The sequence below is a fragment of the Labrus mixtus genome, chromosome 11, assembly GCF_963584025.1.
Source record: "Labrus mixtus chromosome 11, fLabMix1.1, whole genome shotgun sequence".
In the NCBI taxonomy this organism is placed as follows: Eukaryota; Metazoa; Chordata; class Actinopteri; order Labriformes; family Labridae; genus Labrus; species Labrus mixtus.
The window spans coordinates 21,243,605-21,266,412 of NC_083622.1; the positions used below are offsets into that span (position 1 = coordinate 21,243,605).

Consider the following 22,808-nt stretch of genomic DNA (forward strand, 5'->3'; position numbering starts at 1 on the left):
ACCTTTAAAGCTAAATCCTCATCTTTATCTATCCTTATACATTTTGTTTCATGTTACCTTTTTGGCTCCATCAGATGATACTGAGAAGTGATTGCTATTGAAAACTTAGTCATGCACCAACAACTGCTCAGACTTTTACATTTGGTCAGCTCCTTTTACAACCTGAGCCTTCAGCTATTTATTTGTTTTTGAAAACCAAGAGTTTCTTGAACTTTGTATAACCCTTCTCAATAAACTCAGTGTGTTTCCTCTCCTTGTTTCACTCACACTCAGCGAAGTCAAAAGGCACCACCATGTGGTGAACATAACCCACCAGCAATAAGTCTATATGGTCCAAACAAGGTTTCTGAAATATCATGTGTGAGAGGTCAACACAGACATTTTTAAGTGTTTCTGGTATGCTAGTCGATTCTCAAAGAATCCTCAATGATGAAGGTTTTTACTCATTAATCATTCAATGATCAATTAATCCAATCCTGTAGCAGAAAATCACCCACTGAGACTAAATCCATCCATTGAGAATAAAAAAGAAAATCATTTAATACTACATTTCTGAAATCAGTTGTTGTTGTTCTACAAACATAATAATGAACCCTTGCTCAGGTTAAAGGTCACTCAATACTTTTTATGTTGATATCCAAATTCATGTAGTGATGTGTAGATTATCCAAAACAGCAAAAAAAGGAGCACACTCAACAGTAAATAATATTACACACGCACTACCGCAACAAGACTAAAAAAGAGACCGAAAAGTAGGCACACTAACTGTTCTTCAAGTTTCCTTTATCTGGGTAAGAGCAGCGTACAAAACCACAATGGACATGTTTCAGCACTTCATCAGCGTCGCATGCAAGGGAACTTGAAGGATATTTTGTGCGCTGACTTTTCTGTCTCTAGGTATATATAACTGCCTAGCTGTTTCTTTTTGTGACTGTTTCCTTCTTTGTCTCCTTATTTTGTCCTTTAGGGGGTTTAGAGAAGATGAGATGGAAGCGGCGAACTAATATGATGCTTCAATTCTAACAAAAAAAGGTAAATATCAAGTGCCACTATCAGATACATGAAAGTTATTCTGTTTATTCAAGAAGCTGTATCATCTTCTGCTAAACAACAACTCTTGATAGAAATTGATGTTTAAAATGAAGGTAAAGAACCTAGTCATTTTTATTGATTCTTTACATAGACATCATTCTCATTCTATTTATTTTCTTGGTTCATGTATGATTATTATTGTCCAGAACGTATGAAATAATTGACAATAAAGATGACTTTGACTTGATAAATGATGTAAAGTGTTTTCCTTAATGAAAAAAACCCTGGATTTTCAGAAACTTTCACACTTGTTAATGATAGAGTTTTAGTAACATTGACAGATATTGATAGACACAATATGACTCTGTTTTACATGATAAGAAAACCATTTGAAAATACGATAAATGATAAACAACTAGTTTCCTTCAGACACACAATCTCAATATATTCACACAACCAGTCAGTTGATTACAATTATAGAAAATCTGACACATTTCCATCGACTGTCATTTTTGTAGAATTAACAGCACTGTGTTTCTTCAACAATTTATGTGTTGATTTCCAGGATGCTAAAAGTTGAGTTTTATTTTCTAATTTTTCATTTACAACTGAAAGTATCTGAAAGGAATTCTTTCAAATTTGGTTATAAATCTGCTTCTTATTGTCACAGATAGTAAAAAAAACAACAACTATATTTTAAAGAATACTAACACACACGTCTTGAAACTTCTTAAGATCAAACTTAAAAAATGAATCCTCAACACATTTTTTTTTCTGATCCCTTCTTTAAAATGTATTCAAAATCTAGATTGCAAAGCTATTTTATCACATTCTCACATTGGTGAAAAGGTTTTAAATAGTTCTGATTAAATCACACATGAACACAAAACAGAAAGTCGTGGCAATGAAGGCTTTATTGATAAAATGATTAAACCAAACACAATGTCTCTGACATCACAAGTCAGTACATTTGGAGTTAATGTAAAAAACAAACACTTTTGTGTTCTCAATAAAACAAGCAAGCAAACATGAAGGACTATTATTAGTGCAGTAACATACAAGCCCAAAGGGATATCTTTAGGCCTATTCATACACACCTCGTGTATATATAGTTTTGTCCCCCTTGTGGCCAAAGCAATGATGACTACAGTTTTACATTTACTTGAAAAGATGACATTTGGAGTTAATGATTGTTAAACGCAATAGTAAGACAACAGCTGTTGTGCTTAGATAGATAGATAGATAGATACTTTGTTGTTCCCGAGGGAAATTCAAAGCTTATTTCTGAGGTTCCTTTTTCTCACTTCCCATCGTCAGTCCTGACTCTAATTAGACCAAAGGAAGAACAAGGAGGGAGAAAAGGGAAAACTGATGAAAACACAATGAAAGTTTGAACATAAATACATGCCTGATTCTATCAAAAACACCAACAAAAATAACTGTCACGTCTGCATGGGTCACTTGAATATAACAAATTAAAATAAATCTATTTGTAAAATTCAATTCCCTTACAGCTTACAGTAATTACTACTGTTTGTTCTATGAATAAGTAATTCCTCACAGACTTTTTCTAAATATTCCAGACAGTTTAAGACCTTGAATAACAAGTATTTCTATGCTTTCTCATGCTACCAAACTACAAATAATTACAAGTTTCTCTCACCTGCGAGACAGTCTGGAGAGCCGGTTCCACATACTAAATTTGAGTAATAAACACATAAATATCATTATCATAAAACTAAAAGAATCTCAATTAAACATCAGCTTAGCACTACGGATCAATTGTGCATTGAAACACGTTTTCACTCACCTGCCTTCCTGAGATTGCAGCTCTACAATGCGGCTCCTCAAGAAGACAAAAAAAATATTGCGTTACTGATGTTCACCATCAAACTTAAAATAATACAGAATACAACCTAGTTAAACATTAAGAACTGTGTTCCTTACTGGATGTCCTTAATTAACTCACTTGTACTTTTTCACAATGAAAATGATGAACACCGCAAAGATCAGAGCTGTACCAATTGCAGCCACAGTGGGAATGATAACGTAGCTGTAGTTTTCTGTACCTGCAAGAAGACAGAATTTCTTGTGTCACAAATTAGAAAAGTTAAACATCTGGTTTGTATCCCTCAAAAAAGGACACCTTCAAATATATCTTAAGGTCATGGTGTACCACTCTAATTAATGCATCATGACTTTTACAAAAAGTTTGGTTGCAGCAGTAAGAAGAACTAAAAGTTCTTACGTTTTACATAGAGTTTCAGTGTTTCAGATGATGTTCTGCCTCCATTAAAAGTGGATGTGCAGATGACTTCACTGTGATCATCCTTGTCTTCAGGAATGAACGTTAGGATGGACTGCATCTCCCAGTTTCCTGCATGGATTTCTCTGTGGACCTCAATGATCCCGTCTGCAATGCCCTTGTTCCATGTGAGTTTAGGGGCCCGAGAGGGGCAGGTGTGAGGGACTGTACAGGTGAGAACGGAGGGGAGTCCTTGAACGGCAGATTTTAGTTGAGTCAGTTTGGGCTTTGGAGGATCAGCTGTGAATGAAAAAATGCAGATAAAGTTTGAGGCAGATCATTGTGACATAAAAAGTTGCTATTGGTTGGTTAAAATCTTGATAACGTACGGAGCATTTTCAGATCGACACATTCCTCGACAAAAGAGAACTTCTCCGGTGCAACAGTCTCTGTTTTTGTAAGTTCAATCCGGAAACAGAAAGGGCCGCTGTCATGATCTTTGATTTCAATTATTTCTAAGGTGCAGTTGCTCTGACCCAGATGTCCCAACAACTTTGTGCGTCCCTTAAAATTGTCTAAAACTAGCGTGTCATCGTAGTGATAGATGCACCGATCTCTTTGGTCTGAAATATGCCAGATCCCTCTGAGTCTGGAGGTAGGCAGGTTTCCTTCCGGATGGGTGAACGAACAGGGAATCACAACACAGGATGAAACCAGAGCATCGAGGCTTTTCACAACACTGGCCTTCCATTCTCCAGCAAACACAGGGCTGACGAAGGCTGAGAGAGAAATAATGGAAGAAGGAACAAAATCAGTGACCTTCAGGAGGTGTTTTCATTTATACTTGTGTGAGATGTATAATAGGATTTAGATTTAAAAGGGGTGACTTCTTTATGGTACCTGCCAAAAGCAGACCAAACATAATCATCTTTCTGTCTTTGTCCATAGTGCTCTGAGGTTTCCTTGGTGTGATACACTGTGGAGTTTATTGAAAGGAAAAACAAAAGAAGTGGTGAGAAATGACACACAAGACCACTCAAAAAATACAATATTTCACTTAAAAGTTAATCTACATTTACTTGTACTTATATGAAAAACACTTTCTCATACACAATATATTCCGAATCAGGAAGATACATTGTTCATTGTAAAGGCCGACAACTCATTTTTTTGGTCAATTCTAATTAAAAGCAAGACAAATAAACACATTTAAAAAATGAATAAAGTCAGCTTGAAATCAATAAAGGTACAATAAGTAATAAAAACACAGTATTTACCCAAAGTATCCAAAACTCCAAACCACTTCAAAAACAAAATGTTAAAAAACAAATGTATACAAAGTGTAAAAAGTGTAATCAGACTCATACCTGATCCGGCGGCTGATCACAACTGTGGGTCTTTGAGTTTAGTTTGTTAAGAAGTGAACTGTGGGGGCAACAGAAGGCAGTGAAGCAAAAAAAACAAAAAAGGAAACAAAGTCACACTTAGTATTTCTTAGTATTGTGTGAAGGTGACATGTGTTGAGGCAGTGACAGGACATTTAAGCGTGGGTCAGACCGCGCCCTAATGGTGTGAAAAGCATTGGGTGGTCTCTCTCTCTTTCTGCATGAGAATACAGTAATTTCTGTTCACAATAAATGTGTTAAAAGAATGTGTTAAAAGCCTCAAGCCTGTTATCTATCACAACTGCAACATGCAATAAAATGAAATTTGTATTAAAGAGGTTTTTTTTATTATAAAAGGTGAAAAGTAAGGATCAGGGGGATGGGGGGGTAGGGTTACAGTCATTGAAGTATTCTTACACGACAAAAAATATCATTTAAAACATTTCAGGCAGGTTAGCTAAACACTTATCAGTTGATTTGGCATTTTTGTGCCCTACTCCTCTATTGTCTTTTTATATTGATTACTTTTTTACACTGTGTGTGAGGCTATGTGGCTGATAAATCTGCAGCCAACGTTTGCAGTTTTGAATATAACCCTGGTTATCAACTGTCAACATCAACATCCCTGGCTGGAACCAGTAAACTCCATACTTTTTTTCTTTTTGCATTGTTGGTTTAAGGGTTAAGAACAGAGAAGCAGCAAAGCGTTTTTTGATCAGAGAAATGTGAAAGTGAACGTGAATATGAATATGAACATGAACAGACAGGCTCCTGCTGACAGGACAATTTGCCGTTTGCGGCTCTTTTCAGCGCTTTGCACTTCAAGTCTGAACATGCTATCACGATAGCAGAGTCTGAGATGTAACCTTGAGGTAGCTCATACTGAAACTTTTTTCTTTTGACATAACCAACACACAAAACCAAGTAAAAGATTGCATCTTAAGAAATAGGAATAATGAGTAATGTGTGTAGACTGTTTTTTTTCTGGTTATAATAATATAGAGGATGTCTTGCTCTGTAGCTAGGTAGCATGCTTCTGCAAAAGGTCTTCAAAAAGCTGCTAGAGGCAGTTGCTCATTAAGAGGCTGGATCTATCCTCCTAACATGACTAAGCTGCTAAATACACACAGCTAATCTTGCTCAGGAACATAATAACATTTGTTAAAAAAATGGTTCAATAGTTCCAATGCACTATTTCACGGCAAAACATTGGTGCTGTTACCGTATGGCAAACAGACAGTGCCCTATTGATTTTTCTCACCCCTGACCTTTACATGTTCAGTTCACTGCACATTTGAGGTCTCCTCTCTCAAATGTAAGCTGAAAGTCAGCACTCTATCCACCAAAGTCCTAGTTTCATTTAAAATCCAATTTGCTAGAGCAGAACAAATGCAAAAAAATATGCACCAATAGTTTCTGGCGTCACTGTAAAATGAATGATACAATGAACAATGCATTTACATTATCTCATTTTTTCAAGTTATCTTCAAACCACCCTCCTCTTGATGGACCCAGCACATAAAGACGTACTCATGCACGCGAACTGCGAACACACGTAGCCCTTCAAACCCTTAAAATACAGTGTAACAATGTTTCAATATGTCATTAGTTCCTTGCTTCTGTTCTCTCGTGTTTGTGCTGTCTTAAATGTTAACACATCTTGTGACATCCCCGCAAAGTACTGCTCTTGTCAGGTCTCTCACTTGTCCTGTACTGTTCTGCATCACTAAATTAAAAATCTAATTTTGCTTGCACTTTTTTTTGTTTCCAGCAAAAGTCTCAGCTTTAAAATGCATGCAGGCAAACATAGTAAAGATATTCTGTATGTCATACACACAAAGAAGAGAACCACTCCTTACTTCCTTTTCCTTGACACTACTTATACCGCCCCAACACTTCTGTTTTCTCACCCACACAGAGATACTAAAAGATGGTTTCTAATTTCACCTGTTGTTCCTTCTTTCACATCTAGAGCTTATATCAGCGTTTAATTAACTGCTGAATAGCTCACCAAAAGTCATTCTGAAGACGCTGATTTCTTTAAAAAACAACTCTGAACAGACAGACAGACAGACTGACTGACAGACAGACAGACAGACAGCAGCTTCATCAGGTAAGTCTTCATAAGAACTGAATCAAACTTTTACTGTGGTTCAACACCACACCTTGTGTCTTCTATCTTTCTTTGAATAATTCATTTTGAAAGTTAACAGTAAATAATGTTGTTGAGGTTTAAGCAATTCCACACATTGGTGATTTGGTTTGATATTGGCTCCAAAAAGTTTTTTCCTCAAAGTTATCTGATTTACTGTTTGTTTGAATGAGTAATGTATTACTTCAAAGTGCAGTGTCCCTTTGTTGGAAAGAAATAGTATAATGAATTGAAAAGAGTGTGCAGGAAGTTCATCCAGAAAAACTTTTTTTTTTTCATTTTGGTAAAAATGTGTCTGATAATTATGTGTTGTTCCAGATGTGTATATAAGCTCCATGAGGACAGAAACAATGCCAGTATTTGTTGCATCAATTAACAACCTATTGTGTGGCAAGATATGTGGAGTTTAAAATGCAGAATGTTTCTAATTAGCATGAACTATGTGATTTCATTACTTTATTTAATTAAAATATCCCACAGCGTATCACACCACCCAAACCTCAGAGCACTATGGACATAGACAAACAGATGATGTTAATGGGTCTGCTTTCGGCAGGTATAACAATATTTTAGTTTTCCTGCTACATTCCTATTTACAAAAATAACAACAAAAAGATAAGTTGTCTCTTTTGTTAAAACTGATGTTTTTTCTCTCTCTCAGCCTTCGTCAGCCCTGTGTTTGCTGGAGAATGGAAGGCCAGTGTTGTGAAAAGCCTCGATGCTCTGGTTTCATCCTGTGTTGTGATTCCCTGTTCGTTCACCCATCCGGAAGGAAACCTGCCTACCTCCAGACTCAGAGGGATCTGGCATATTTCAGACCAAAGAGATCGACGCATCTATCACGAGGATAACACGCTAGTTTTAGACAAATTTAAGGGACGCACAAAGTTGTTGGGACATCTGGGTCAGAGCAACTGCACCTTAGAAATAATTGAAATCAAAGATCATGACAGCGGCCCTTTCTGTTTCCGGATTGAACTTACAAAAACAGAGACTGTTGCACCGGAGAAGTTCTCTTTTGTCGAGGAATGTGTCGATCTGAAAATGCTCCGTACGTTATCAAGATTTTAACCAACCAATAGCAACTTTTTATGTCACAATGATCTGCCTCAAACTTTATCTGCATTTTTTCATTCACAGCTGATCCTCCAAAGCCCAAACTGACTCAACTAAAATCTGCCGTTCAAGGACTCCCCTCCGTTCTCACCTGTACAGTCCCTCACACCTGCCCCTCTCGGGCCCCTAAACTCACATGGAGCAGGGGCACTGCAGACGGGATCGCTGAGGTCCACAGAGAAATCCATGCAGGAAACTGGGAGATGCAGTCCATCCTAACGTTCATTCCTGAAGACAAGGATGATCACAGTGAAGTCATCTGCACATCCACTTTTAATGGAGGCAAAACATCATCTGAAACACTGACACTCAATGTAAAACGTGAGTTGCTGTTGATTTATACACCTATTTGTCCTTTTTCAAAGATGTTTTATATGATGTTTCCATTACACAAAGAAGTTCCCATAATTCTGTCTGTTCGCAGGAAGAGAAAACTATAACCACATCATCATTCCCACAGTGGTAGGGATTGGTACAGCTGTGATCTTTGCATTCTTTTGTCTTTTCATGGTGAAAAAATACAAGTGAGTATGCAGTACTCTGACAATCACTCCAAAGGATGTTCGCATTAAAAAACACATGTGCACTGAATTATTTCTGTCTGTTTTAGGGCTCGCATTGCAGAACTTCAAAGTCAGGATGGCAAGTAAGAATGTTTGGAAATAACCTTTATTTATTGTGCCACTCTGATAGCTTATCAAGTTATGTAATATCCCTCTTTTGTTCATAATCTTATTTTCTTAATCATTTAGTGTGTGGAACCGGCTGTCCAGGCTGTCACACAGGTGAGATGAAACTTAAAGCCTGTGTTCCTTCTGCTTCTGGTGCATTTTGCACATTGTAAAATTGGCAGATTACTGTTAATTAAGTACGTTTTTATCAGTGATTGTATTTATGTGTTGTTTAATCTGTGAAATCTTCAGGATACGTTCCAATGGCCCAGGACCATCTCGATCCGAACAAAGGCAAGATAATGTTTATTTTGGACTCTTTTTACAAGTGCAGAAGCATCTCTAGTGACTAATTCAGTAAATTCCCTTTACTTAGACAAACACAATGATGCTTGGCCAAGCAATAATTTGCATGTACAGAAGCTTGCCTGTTAGTTTTAAGATAAGGTTGAAGCATTTATTTTTATTCCTATTCAAATTTGCATGGTTTCTGTTCTCCTTTTTTTTGCAGAAGGTCAATTTGGAGCAGATTTTCAAGGTATGAGTTTTGCAAGATTCTCATCAACATTTGGTTTTCACAGTAAAACCTCCTTGTTGATTTCACAGTTACATCTAAATTAAACTTTGAGAATTCATCTTTGTCAAACTGAAACTAACACGCGCCTATTTTACACGTTAATAAAATGTTAGTGCTACTTTTTCTTTTGTGAACAGGAGGAGGCCTCAAGTGGACATGGTGAATCAGATGTAAGGTTTTTTTTTCATTACTGCTACTCCTGTTTTGTTTTTACAATTCTATACATCCAAGCTGTTTTTATCTTATTGTTGTAGAGCACTTTGTAACCTGTTTAAGTCATTTCTATTATCAGAATTATTATAGCGTTTTCAAGTTGAAAAACTTATAACTGTTTATTTTCCTCAACTGTGAAATGACATCAAATTTAAACCACAGGCCAGGTGATGTGAATTCAAAATCCTCCTGCTCCAACCAGAAAGTCTCTAAGCCTCGTTTCCCGTCCCCCAAAAGGTGCTTCTCCTTAACCTTGCTTGTGAATAATATGTTATACATTTAATAAAGTTGTAGAACACTATCTTATTCTTTTCTATCTTCTTCTTGTTGCTAATGGAACTTAGCCAGCGGAAATCGTGCAACGACAAGGTAACAACATCTCCATAATTACTGCCAACACCACACAGGGCCTTCACTCAACATCTGTGATAACACTGATCTTACTCTCTTACAGGGCTTTGATGATGGTGACGATTACATGAACACTGAAGATCTCAACGTCTATGGAAATGTGTGAAATATAGCCTCCTAAGAATGATCAAAAACACACAAACAATCCTCATCATGCTCATAATCACGTTTTTTTAGATGGTTGTTTTATTATGCATGGTCAGCAATGTTGAATGCTGTCACTGATGATTTTATTGTTTTAATTGGAATGTATTGGTCTGTATTTTGTATGATTTCTGTACAATTTCATTTTTACATGCTGTAATGATTCATGATGCCTTTTGCGTCCTGTAAATATGTCACTTCGGTTAGCTAGTGTTTGGTAAGACTTGCTGTCATCGCAGGTCGTGGCACACACTGTGCCATAGTGAGAATCAGTTAGGAAAAATCAAAACCAAAGGCAAAAAATGAAGCCAACAAGTATGAACAAGAATTTAATTGAATAAAGTCCTTTTTGGAAAAAAAGTTGTTTATCCATTTTTTTTATCCACTAAGAGTTAAAAAGATATAAGATATATTCAGATTGAAGATGCTTGCATATTATCTTGTTAAAGATAAGGTTGATGCTATCCACTTAGCATAACTTCCTTTGGGCCAAAGGTAACAAAGCCTTCAAACTGACCCCTCACTAACGAATGCTCCTGTGAGAAGAGCTTTTAGCTGGTTATGAAAAAGATTTGAATCAATATTGATAACTCTTTATGAGCTATAAAGCAAATGAGAACATCAGCAACAAGATTATTTATTTTTGACGATGACATTTAATGTTGATGTCGCTAAGAATACCCTCGAGAAGCTGTTGATGTTGTTAATACTGATAACAAATAAAACAATCTGCAATCTGCAACAATCATTGCTTTTGTGCACTGCCTGTCAGCACCCGTATCTTATCTGACTTTAAGCTGTTTGTTAGTACTAAACTTAGTGTTGTTTCCTCTAGATGAATTGTGGGGTAAGTGATAAACAGCATACTGCAGAATCAGCCTTATTTTTTTCTTTTCTATTTGACTAGATTGTCATGTCTCTCACTTGTCCTGTACTGTCCTGCATCACTAAATAAATACAAAGAAATGCTAACACTTTTTTTCCTGTTTCCACCAAAGTCCTCTTATATTTTAAAACATATGCACGCAGGCAAATGTAGAAAAGATATTCTGTATGTCATGCACATAAATAACAGAACAACTCCTTACTTCCTTTTTCTTAACACTGCTTATACCGTCACAAACACGTCTGTTTTCTCACCCACACAGAGATACAGAGATACACAAGACTCTTGATTGAGTGAAAGATTTCACTGTTAAACGAAACATAACAATTCAATAGTTTCTCACAGGAGCTGTAAGTGAATTAGTATCAAATTACCTAAAGGTAGGGGACTCAAATGTAGAGTCAGAGTTAGATATGTCATGTGACTAAACTCTGTTTAGATTAAATGCATGTAGCTAGCTAATACCATTATATGCCACTAATGCCAGTAACCTTAGCCAACCAAAGAGAAAAAACATTACTATAGTTAAAATATGTGTTTATAATGTTGCGCAAAGGTTTTAGAAATGCTGGACGATATAGATTTTATTAATTTTTTTAAATTAAGTTTCTAGTCTCAATGCTAAGCCAAACTAAGCTAATCGTTCAGACATGAGATCAGTATCAGTAATCTAGTATTTCTTAGCATATATATAATCCTGCTTCAAAATATTCATATGCAATATGGGTGCATTGGATATTTTCAGTTAATGGACAAATGGCTTAAACATACATCTGGGACATATTGTTCCTAGAAAGAGAAATCACATCTTAATTGGGAAAAGCTGAAAAAAAACTAAACTGAGCGAGGCCTGGTAACATAATTTTTCAGCCTCTAGGTGCAAGTACAATTATTTTTGTTCTAAATGTCAAAGTATTTATTTGAATAGGACTATAAACAATTTAGAGTAAAGTTATACAAACTTTCAAATTAAGAGCTTCGTTAATGATATTTGGGTTTCTCTGCAGGCTGTGAAACCGTACAGTTTGGATGGATTCCTCTGGTTGACCAATAACGTCACTGTCCTCAATGAGACGTGCGTTTAAACTTGGAAATAACACAAACAAATAGCCTACTTTGTTGGCATAAAGGGAAATATGTATGCTCTCAATTGTAAGAAGGTTGTTCTATGTGGTGTTAATGACAAGTGACGTGCTACGTACTACGGGTGAGCGTATTACATCATTTCCTGCTCTGTTCTCCGCTGTACTGTGTTGTTCAGTGCTGATCGTTAGAGCTAAAAGCTTAATTGTTAATTTTGCCTAGTTTCTTACGACTGTTGTTTCCAACACACTGTACGTTCAGACAAACTGAAGTAATCGAAAAACACTCTTTCTCTCTAGCGACAAACCTGCTTAACGGTTTTGTTTATTTTAGCTACCTACTCTTAGTCTAGCTTAGCAGCTAGCTTTACAATGGCTTCTTTTTCTGTCTCTCCCTCTCCTGCTCTCTCCTGCTCTACGTGTCAGATGTTAAGTTACTCCTCATCCTCCTTTAGTGATAATGATACATGTAAGAAATGTAGCTTATTTTTAGCTTTGGAGGCGAGGGTGTCTGAGTTAGAGAGACGGCTCCGCACCATTGAGTCAGAGCCATCGTATGCAGCAGTAGTTAGCCAGCCACCTGTAGCCGGTGTGGACCGACATAACTTGGCTTCCCCCCCCGGTAGCTCCCGAGCAGCCGGGAGGCGGTGGCTGGGCTTACTGTCCGAGTCGAAAATTGAAGCACACAGTTCCCCACCAACCACTTCACGTTTCAAACAAATTTTCCCCACTCAGCGACACACCCGCTGAGAATAAAACTCTAATTATTGGAGACGCCATAGTCTGAAACGTGAAGCTAGTGAAGTCAGCGGGCATAGTTAGGTGTATACCCGGGGCCAGAGCGGGCGACATCGCATCTCATTTAAAGTTGCTGACAAAGACTAAAGGTAGATTTGATACAATCGTAATTCATGTCGGCACTAATGACTCCCGACTACGCCAGTCGGAAGTCACTAAGGTTAATGTGGAGTCGGTGTGTACTTTTGCTAAGACGATGTCGGACTCCGTAGTGTTCTCTGGACCCCTCCCAAATCAGAGCAGTGATGACATGCATACAGTCTATGGTATAGCCGCATGTCATCACTCAACCGCTGGCTGTCGAGGTGGTGTCCAGCACATGATGTGGGCTTCATAGATAACTGGCAGTCTTTTTGGGGAAAACCTGGTCTGCTAGCTAGAGACGGCATCCATCCCACTTTGGATGGTGCAGCTCTATTATCTAGAAACATAGCAGAGGTTATTAGTCAAAAACCTTGACAACACAGAGTTCAGACCAGGAGGCAGAGCTGCAGTCTTACACGCTTCTCTGCGCCTCCCTTAGATCTGTCTCCCAGTCACTATAGCTGTAATTCTGAATCGAACTGTAGTTATTGTATAGGTACTGTGTCTGTCCCCCGGCCCAGACCCGTTTTTATAAGTCATCCAAACGTAGAAAAAAAGGCGTAAATCGTCAAAATCTCATTAGAATCAAAACTACAAATGCGATTTTGCAAAAAAAATCCGAAAATTCACTGCAGACTTTTGAACATTAGGTCATTAGCATCCAAATCTCTTTAAGTGAATGATCTGATATCAGATCAGCATATTGATTTACTTTTGTTGGGGTTGTATCAAGTCAACTTTGGTTATATTCTTTAATAATTATTTCTAATTATTAATAATATAAATAAAATATCATCAAACTATGTTTAATCTCGTTTTGGGGCACCACCCTGTACTCAGGGAAATATAACCAAAATGTCACTCAAATCAGTCTCAAATTAGTTATTTAATTACGAATATTATTCATAATTAATAACTATATTTAATAAATTGAAGTGAAATCCGTACACAAAGCCTTCACACCCAGCCTATATCACAATGCAAATACACCAGTAATCACAAACAACTGCTCTCTTAAATTATAACAGAATTTATTTAAACAAAGCAACATCAATCCAAAATCAATGAACTTAATCAAACAAATAACTATTATAAACTAATCTAAGCAAACAAACATTATCAAGCAAGGCTTGTGGATGAGGTGTGAATGTGTGTGTGTGTGTGTGTGTGTGTGTGTGTGTGTGTGTGTGTGTGTGTGTGTGTGTGTGTGTGAGAGAGAGAGAGAGGAGAGGGAAGAAGAAAAGGGGGAGATTGCTTCGTCCCACGTGGTCGCCCTTCCGATGGCACACACCTAACAAAGACCTAATGTGGCCTTAATGTCTAAAAGAGACCGAGTTCGGCCCTACACGATATGTGTCTCTGAGGCGTCTGGATGGCCGCGAGTGTATAGATCTCTGTGTGTGTGTGTGTGTGTGTTAGTCAAAGGGGAAGAAAATAGGATAAAAGAGGAAAGTAGAGGTGGAGAGAAATGCGTGTCTGAAGAGGCCGGATCACAGTCCGAATCCCGCACCACAACTCGGAGTAATTCCCTTCATTCACAGAAACAAACCAATGGCCAAATTCAAGTTAATACGGCTTACACTGGCCTTTCTGATCAGAAGAATAATACCCGGTTATGGCGCTGTTACGCTAAACACATATAGGAGGCAGCGGTATTAGGCACTCTCTAAAGCTAATTCTGCCCAGACCTAATTCAGCCTCACTTGTGAGTCGCTTTGCCTGTGATCGGTGAAGGAAAAAGGAGTCCGGCGATAAAACAGATCTTCTGTCTGTCCTGGTGTAGAGGCGTCTGATGGCGGCGAGGGTCCCTTACGGCAAGAGCGGCTTCGTTGGTTCTCCGTCGAGGGGAAAGATGTCCGTTGATGTCCTTTCGTTGCAGGACGGAATAAGACCGTTATCTTTCTGATAATCTGTTATAGCCTAACGCTCTCCGAGAAACTGAGATGCGTTCACTGGACAATCCGAGCTCGGAATTTGGAACACTGCCGGCCGCGGATTACCTGCGCGCCAAAACTTAAAACAAAGGAAGATTGTTGCAGAAAACAGGAGGTGAGCTTGGGTTCCCGAGCACTTAAGTCAGCGCGTGGAAAAGAGAGTGAACGAGGGGAGTCTCAGAGTTTTATCACCTGGCCGCCTTCCTGTGGGGTCTTCCTCAGGTTCCGGTCCCCCCTTTACGTCACACGTAGGTGTGAAGTACCGCATGGGATTCTGGGATAAAGAGTCCTTTTAGGCCTCTTTGTGATCTCAGTAAATAACTCAAAGGCCCAAGTCCATGGTTTGACTGTCCTAAGCCTGCGTGGCCCAACGCTTTGTTTGACTGAAACCTGGCTGTGTCGAGATGAATATGTTAGTTTAAATGAATCCACTCCTCCCAGTCATTTTAGTACTCATACCTCGAGACACTGGACAAGGTGGTGGAGTAGCAGCTATTTTTTATTTCTGGTCTTCTAGTTAACCCTCAACCAAAGCAGATTTTTTCTTCTTTTGAAAGCCTTGTTCTTAGTCTTTCACATCCAGTCTCAAGAACCTTTCAGCCAGTTCTAGTTGTTGTAGTTTACCACCCTCCTGGCCCATATTCTGAATTTCTATCTGAATTTGCTGAATTTTTTATCAAATTTAGTCCTTAGCAGTGATAGAATAATTGTTGTAGGTGACTACAATATCCATGTGGATGTTGATAATGATAGCCTTAGCACAGCTTTCATGTCATTATTAGACTCTATTGGTTTCAACCAGGGTGTAAACGAACCTACTCATCGTTTTAACCACACCCTGTATCTTGTTTTAGCTTATGGCATTGAAATCCAAAACCTTACAGTTTTCCTAGAAAATCCTCTTCTATCAGACCATTTCCTTCTTACTTTCGACTTTGTCCTACCAGAATTATCTCTGCTTAATAAAAATGTGCTCTCCAGAAGTTTATCTGATAGTGCTGTAGCTGGATTTAAGGAAGCTATTTCAGCTGCTTTTGATTCAGTACCGTGTTTCAACCCAGTTGGAAACTCTTATGATAGCTTTAGTCCCTCTCAGCTAGATGGGTTTGTTGATAGTGCAGTGGATTCGCTGAGAGTTACTCTTGATTCGATTGCTCCCCTAAAACAGAAGGTTATCAAACGGCAGAGACGAGCTCCATGGTTCAACTCAGAAACCCGTACTCTAAAACAATCGTCACGAAATTTTGAAAGAATATGGCGCTCGACCAAAACGGTAGAATCTCGTTTATGCTGGCAGGATAGTCAAAATATATGAAGGCTCTACGTCACGCTCGAGCTGCCTACTACTCCTCTCTAATCGAGGAAAACAAAAGCAATCCTAGATACCTTTTCAGCACTGTAGCCAGGCTGACAGAGAGTCATAGCTCCATTGAGCCTTGTATTCCTTTAGCCCTCAGCAGTAATGATTTCCTTAGCTTTTTCAACAACAAAATTCTAGACATCAGAGACAAAATTGGTAACCTCCTGCCCTTACCTGGTGCAGATACGTCTGATACGGCAGAGACAGTTCCAGGACCTGATATTAGTCTAGACTGTTTTTCTCCAATCGACCTTTCAGAGCTAAATTCAATTATTTCTACATCAAAACCGTCAACCTGTATTTTAGACCCAATCCCAACCAAGCTGTTTAAGGAAGTATTTCCCTTAGTTAGCAACTCTATATTAGATATGATCAATATGTCTTTACTGGCAGGCTATGTACCACAGTCATTTAAAGTAGCGGTGATCAAACCTCTACTCAAAAAACCTACTCTAGATTCAGTAACTCTAGCTAACTATAGGCCTATATCCAACCTTCCCTTTATCTCAAAGATCCTGGAGAAAGTGGTAGCTAATCAGCTGTGTGACTTTCTCCATGACAACAGTTTATTTGAGGAGTTTCAGTCAGGATTTAGGGCCCACCATAGCACTGAGACTGCATTAGTTAAAGTTACAAACGAGCTACTTCTAGCTTCAGACGGGACTTCTCTCTGTGCTCGTCTTGTTAGATCTTAGTGCTGCTTTTGACACCATTGACCACCAGATCCTATCATACAGACTAGAACATTTACTTGGAATTACAGGGACTGCTTTAAGTTGGTTTGAATCCTACTTATCAGACCAATCTCAGTTTGTAGATGTTAATGATAAGTCCTCTATGCACACCAAAGTTAGCCATGGAGTGCCACAAGGTTCAGTGCTTGGACCAATTCTCTTTACATTATATATGCTTCCTCTGGTAAATATTATGAGGAAACACTCCATACAGTTTCATTGTTATGCAGATGATACTCAGCTTTATGTATCAATGAAGCCCGATGGCACCAGTCAGTTATGTAAGCTAGAAACGTGCCTTAAGGACGTTAGGACCTGGATGACCAGACATTTTTTTGCTACTTAACTCAGACAAGACTGAAGTTATTGTGCTAGGCCCTAAAAACCTCAGAGAGACTTTTTCTAGTGATGTGTGTAGCCGTTATCAGCAGACACGTTTACAACTCTCTTCCTGCAGGACTCAGAATGGTGGATTAACATTACTTTCCCCAAGGAACAAAGGAACTGATCAATGATTTAAGTCTCCCTCTCAGACAGGATATTATAAACTTTTACAACACCTTGAATAAACAACCGAGCGGAAAGAGAACACTCTGCTATCTACGAATTGACCCCAAAGACATGAACTGTGACCGAAACCAGTCTCTGCAGTCGTAAAATTGACCATCTGTTGAAGGACTGCTGAAGAGCTGAATTAAACCATCAAATGAACATTTATGTCTTTCTTCATCTAGATATTTGTAATTGTCACATTGAATGTATTATAATCATCTTTTTAAACTCAAAATCTGATCTCCAGAACAGGAATAAGAGTTATATTATGTTTAATAGGAATTTGATGTGGAGCGCTATTGCCATCTAGTGTTAGAATATCCATGAATACGTAACCTTCATAATTATACATTTAGACGTGTTATAAAGCATACTCTTTGATATTAGCTATAGAAGGTGTTATTTAAAGACACCAACTTCTTTTCCTACTTTATTACTATGTCTTATTAAGAATGTTGACTGTATAACATGTTTTTGTTCACCTACAGGCTGGGATTGACTGAGGATGTTCCCAGATGGTGTGATTTTCATCTCAACATGAATCTGATAGAAATGTTTGTCTAAATATATGACGTGAACCTACATCAACGTGGATCTGATAGAAATAATATCGAAATGAATGTATGGTGACGTATATATGTTTAGATTCTTATTCTTAATCTTATTGAGTGAACTCGGTTTAGTTTAAACAATTGTCCTCCGGTCAGAATGGGAGTCACCCGTGGGCGGCACCCCTCTTTGCCTGCAGACCCCCCTCTTCTCATCCAGCTGATAAGAGTTCACACTGAGCTCAGATCTTGGGTTCTTTTTAGTTTTGGTTTCTTGAAGTTTAGAGCTTCAGCTCTTGCTCTCTTCTCTTCGGACTTCAGTCCGAATCACTTCTTTTAAGTTTGTGCCGTAGAGACGAGTCTCTGCCGAACTTTCTTTTTCACTCACAATTTTTGGAACATCAATTCTTTCTGGCTCAAGCAACGTTTTTGAACTTTCTTCTCTAAAGTCTTTGCTCTTCAATTTTGAACGCCAATTCCTTGGTTTGGATTCATCAAGATGGCCATCCGGTTAATCTGAATTGGAAATCGACGTATCAAAAGACTCTTTAATACTTTTCCTGTTGGATCCTCTTGGAGCTTCTGAGACGAAGGCTGAACCGACGTACAATCTCCATCCCAGCTGCACACCCCGACCAAGGTGTCAAGGCATCTAATCTGGCCCGTGGACCTCTCTGGGCCTGAAAAGAACCGCTTGCCAGAGACTGAAACGCGGGACCAGCCGGCGGAGTTCAATTGGACACATCTCACAGTAAGACTGCTGGTGGCAAGGGGTGTTGGAAGATTGAGTCTTGAGTCGTGTTTATTCAGAGCCCTGCTTTAAATCCAAATAGAATCCCAAAATTCCTTCATCAACTTTTTCTTTTTGACCATTTTCTGATTAAGTCATTCAAACAATACCGCGTCTTATCTCGTTACTAAATATATAATGTCACCATACATTATAATTGCATTATCCTGATCATAATAATCCTATTCTTTATCTGTTTCATCTATACATGATTGTTTACCCCTTTTATATTAAATTTTACACATAAAATTCAGGACTTTGTCTGTGTGTTTTCTTGTTTAACATTTCCAGAACTTACTTCTTTCAAGATATGAAACTGACTGATTAATTAATTAACTTATACCATTAAAGTTATTTTCTTCCTTTAACAGGAAGTGGTGCCGCTTCTTAAATCCGAGGTTAAATAAAGATATAACATCTAAATAATTTAATTACGATACATGTGACTGTCCTTAATGACATCAGCCTGGCATCTAGCATCACTGTTAGGAATCTAGGAGTTCTATTTGATCAAGATATGTCCTTTCACATCAGGCAAATTTCAAGAACAGCCTATTTTCACCTTCGTAATATATCCAAGATCAGGAATATCCTGTCGCAAAATGATGCAGAAAAGCTAGTGTTGGGCCACGCAGGCTTAGGACAGTCAAACCATGGACTTGGGCCTTTGAGTTATTTACTGAGATCACAAAGAGGCCTGAAAGGACTTCCCTGCGGTACTTCACACCTACGTGTGACGTAAAGGGGGGACCGGAACCTGAGGGAGACCCCACAGGAAGGCGGCCAGGTGAAAAAACTCTGAGACTCCCCTCGTTCAATCTCTTTCCACGCGCTGACTTAAGTGCTCGGGGACCCAAGCTCACCTCCTGTTTTCTGCAACAATCTTCCTTTGTTTTAAGTTTTGGCGCGCAGGTAATCCGCGGCCGGCAGTTTTCCAAATTCCGAGCTCGGATTGTCCAGTGAACGCATCTCAGTTTCTCGGAGAGCGTCAGACTATAACAGATTATCAGAAAGATAACGGTCTTATTCCGTCCTGCAACGAAAGGACATCAACGGACATCTTTCCCCTCGACGGAGAACCAACGAAGCCGCTCTTGCCGTAAGGGACCCTCGCCGCCATCAGACGCCTCTACACCAGGACAGACAGAAGATCTGTTTTATCACCGGACTCCTTTTTCCTTCACCGATCGCAGGCAAAGCGATTCACAAGTGAGGCTGAATTAGGTCTGGGCAGAATTAGCTTTAGAGAGTGTTTTTAACAATTGTTTGATTGAAGCAGAAACTGTAATTTTTATCTTTGTTGGACCGTCGCGTCCTGAGTTTTACCTGTTTAAAACTCTTGTTGTTGTTTCGTACCGCTGCGTCCTGTATGTGTTTAGCGTAACAGCGTTATAACCGGGTATTATTCTTCTGATCAGAAAGGCCAGTGTAAGCCGTATTAACTTGAATTCGGCCATTGGTTTGTTTCTGTGAATGAAGGGAATTACTCCGAGTTGTGGTGCGGGATTCGGACTGTGATCCGGCCTCTTCAGGCACGCATTTCTCTCCACCTCTACTTTCCTCTTTTATCCTATTTTCTTCCCCTTTGACTAACACACACACACACACACACACACACACACACACACACACACACACACACACAGAGATCTATACACTCGCGGCCATCCAGACGCCTCAGAGACACAGATCGTGTAGGGCCGAACTCGGTCTCTTTTAGACATTAAGGCCACATTAGGTCTTTGTTAGGTGTGTGCCATCGGAAGGGCGACCACGTGGGACGAAGCAATCTCCCCCTTTTCTTCTTCCCCCTCCTCTCTCTCTCTCACACACACACACACACACACACACACACACACACACACACATTCACACCTCATCCACACGCCTTGCTTGATAATGTTTGTTGCTTAGATTAGTTTATGATAGTTATTTGTTTGATTAAGTTCATTGATTTTGGATTGATGTTGCTTTGTTTAAATAAATTCTGTTATAATTTAAGAGAGCAGTTGTTTGTGATTACTGGTGTATTTGCATTGTGATATAAGCTGGGTGCGAAGGCTTTGTGTACGAATTTCACGCCTTCAATTTATTAAATATAGTTATTAATTATTAATAATATTAGTAATTAAATAACTAATTTGAGACTGATTTGAGTGATATTTTGGTTATATTTCCCTGAGTACAGGGTGGTGCCCCAAAACGAGATTAAACATAGTTTAATGATATTTTATTTATATTATTAATAATTAGAAATAATTATTAAAGAATATAACCAAAGTTGACTTGATACAACCCCAACACTAGTTCATGCATTTGTTACCTCCAGATTAGATTATTGTAATTCTCTTTTGTCAGGGTGCTCTGGTGGGTCTCTAAAGACTCTTCAACTAGTCCAGAACGCTGCAGCTCGTGTACTGACTAGAACTAGGAAAAGGGACCACATTACTCCTGTGTTGGCTTCTCTGCACTGGCTCCCTATACAGTCTAGAATAGAATTCAAGATCCTTCTTCTCACTTACAAAGCTCTAAATGGCCAGGCACCATCTTATCTGAAGGAGCTACTAGTGCCGTACTGCCCCTCAAGAACATTACGGTCCCAGAATGCAGGCCTGCTAGTGGTACCTACAGTCTCTAAATGTACTATGGGAGGTAAAGCCTTCAGTTATCGGGCTCCTCTCCTCTGGAATCGTCTTCCAGCCGGGGTCCGGGAGGCAGACACAGTCTGTATTTTTAAGAATAGACTTAAAACTTTCCTTTTTGATGAATCTTATAGTTAGGGCTGGTGCTGGTGTAGACCAGCTCCTAGTTATGCTGCTATAGGCTTAGACTACCGGGGGAACTGGCACCTTGAGCTCCTCTCTCTCTCTCTCTCTCTCTCTCTGTGCATATACAGTACATCATATTACTGCATGTATCTATCTGTAAATCTCAGTCACTAACCACCTACTCTCCTGGGAGCTCTTGAGCTCTCTTAGGCTCCTTGAGATCGTTTGATGACGGCCTGCCAGAACAACCCCCCTCCCCACTGGATTGTTGCTGGACGGCTTGCCTCCCCCCACCCCCTTGCTCCCAATCCCTCTTCCTGCATCTTATCCCATCTCTCCCCCTATCCCCTTAAAAGACAAAAAGTAAGGTATTTTACCTGCTTTTTGTACAGTGTCTCGAGATAACACTTGTTATGAGTTGATGCTATACAAATAAAAATTGATTGATTGATTGATTGATGATACACAACACTGGTGTATTGGATATTTAGTCATTTAACTAAAGTATAAAACACTTTGGGAAAAGCTGGGAAACCAAAGACATGTTTGAATCTGAGCTCGACCCGGGGAAACTATTTTTCTATCTGTAGAAAGAGGTCAATTATTATTGGTCCATTTGCCATATGCTTAATTTGATACGTTCGATTGACTTTATTGTTGATCGTATGTTTTAAAGAATTAGCTTCTTTGTTTTTTACACATGAATCTGTGGTTAAAAATCCTTCATAGAGAGTAGGATCTGTATCCTCTTTGTGGTAGGTGTCTTGAACACTCCGCCCATAATTTAGGGGGAAGGGACTTTAAGATGATGTGCTGTTAAAAACGTGAGGCTTGTTTAAGCTGGTACATCTTTCTATATCATTAAACTCTGGAGGATCAAGATTTTAACCAACCAATAGCAATTTTTTATTTCACAATGATCTGCCTCAAACTTTATCTGCATTTTTTCATTCACAGCTGATCCTCCAAAACCCAAACTGACTCACCTAAAATCTGCCATTCAAGGACTCCCCTCCGTTCTCACCTGTACAGTCCCTCACACCTGCCCCTCTCGGGCCCCTAAACTCACATGGAGCAGGGGCACTGCAGACGGGATCGCTGAGGTCCACAGAGAAATCCATGCAGGAAACTGGGAGATGCAGTCCATCCTAACGTTCATTCCTGAAGACAAGGATGATCACAGTGAAGTCATCTGCACATCCACTTTTAATGGAGGCAGAACATCATCTGAAACACTGAAACTCTATGTAAAACACGAGTTGCTGTTGATTTATACACCTATTTGTCCTTTTTCAAAGATGTTTTATGTGATGTTTCCATTACACA

At 39.0% G+C, this 22,808-nt stretch overlaps 2 protein-coding genes across 4 annotated transcripts; one reads left to right on the forward strand and one right to left on the reverse strand.

Annotated features, from left to right (window-relative positions):
* Positions 1–1,928: 1,928 nt before the first annotated feature.
* On the reverse strand, positions 1,929–4,776 carry LOC132984141 (myelin-associated glycoprotein-like). The gene is made up of 8 exons (XM_061050828.1): positions 4,645–4,776; positions 4,178–4,253; positions 3,667–4,056; positions 3,281–3,577; positions 3,002–3,101; positions 2,843–2,878; positions 2,696–2,728; positions 1,929–2,357 (listed from the first exon to the last, which is right to left on the reverse strand). Exons 2-8 carry the CDS (start codon positions 4,221–4,223, stop codon positions 2,333–2,335), a joined length of 927 nt encoding a protein of 308 aa, XP_060906811.1. The 5' UTR covers positions 4,224–4,253; positions 4,645–4,776; the 3' UTR covers positions 1,929–2,332.
* Positions 4,777–7,250: 2,474 nt separating this feature from the next.
* On the forward strand, positions 7,251–21,700 carry LOC132984142 (myelin-associated glycoprotein-like). Of its 3 annotated transcripts, XM_061050829.1 has the most exons (12): positions 7,251–7,370; positions 7,476–7,865; positions 7,955–8,251; positions 8,355–8,454; positions 8,541–8,576; positions 8,683–8,715; positions 8,854–8,895; positions 9,113–9,139; positions 9,319–9,338; positions 9,541–9,628; positions 9,736–9,760; positions 9,846–10,306. In XM_061050829.1, exons 1-12 carry the CDS (start codon positions 7,325–7,327, stop codon positions 9,906–9,908), a joined length of 1,167 nt encoding a protein of 388 aa, XP_060906812.1. In that variant the 5' UTR covers positions 7,251–7,324; the 3' UTR covers positions 9,909–10,306. The 3 variants fall into 3 exon arrangements, 1 of the variants encoding a protein (XP_060906812.1); XR_009674901.1 differs by having other exon boundaries at positions 8,854–9,139; positions 9,316–9,348; positions 9,554–9,628; XR_009674902.1 differs by lacking the exons at positions 9,319–9,338; positions 9,541–9,628; positions 9,736–9,760; positions 9,846–10,306 and adding an exon at positions 21,073–21,700 and having other exon boundaries at positions 8,854–9,139.
* Positions 21,701–22,808: the final 1,108 nt, after the last annotated feature.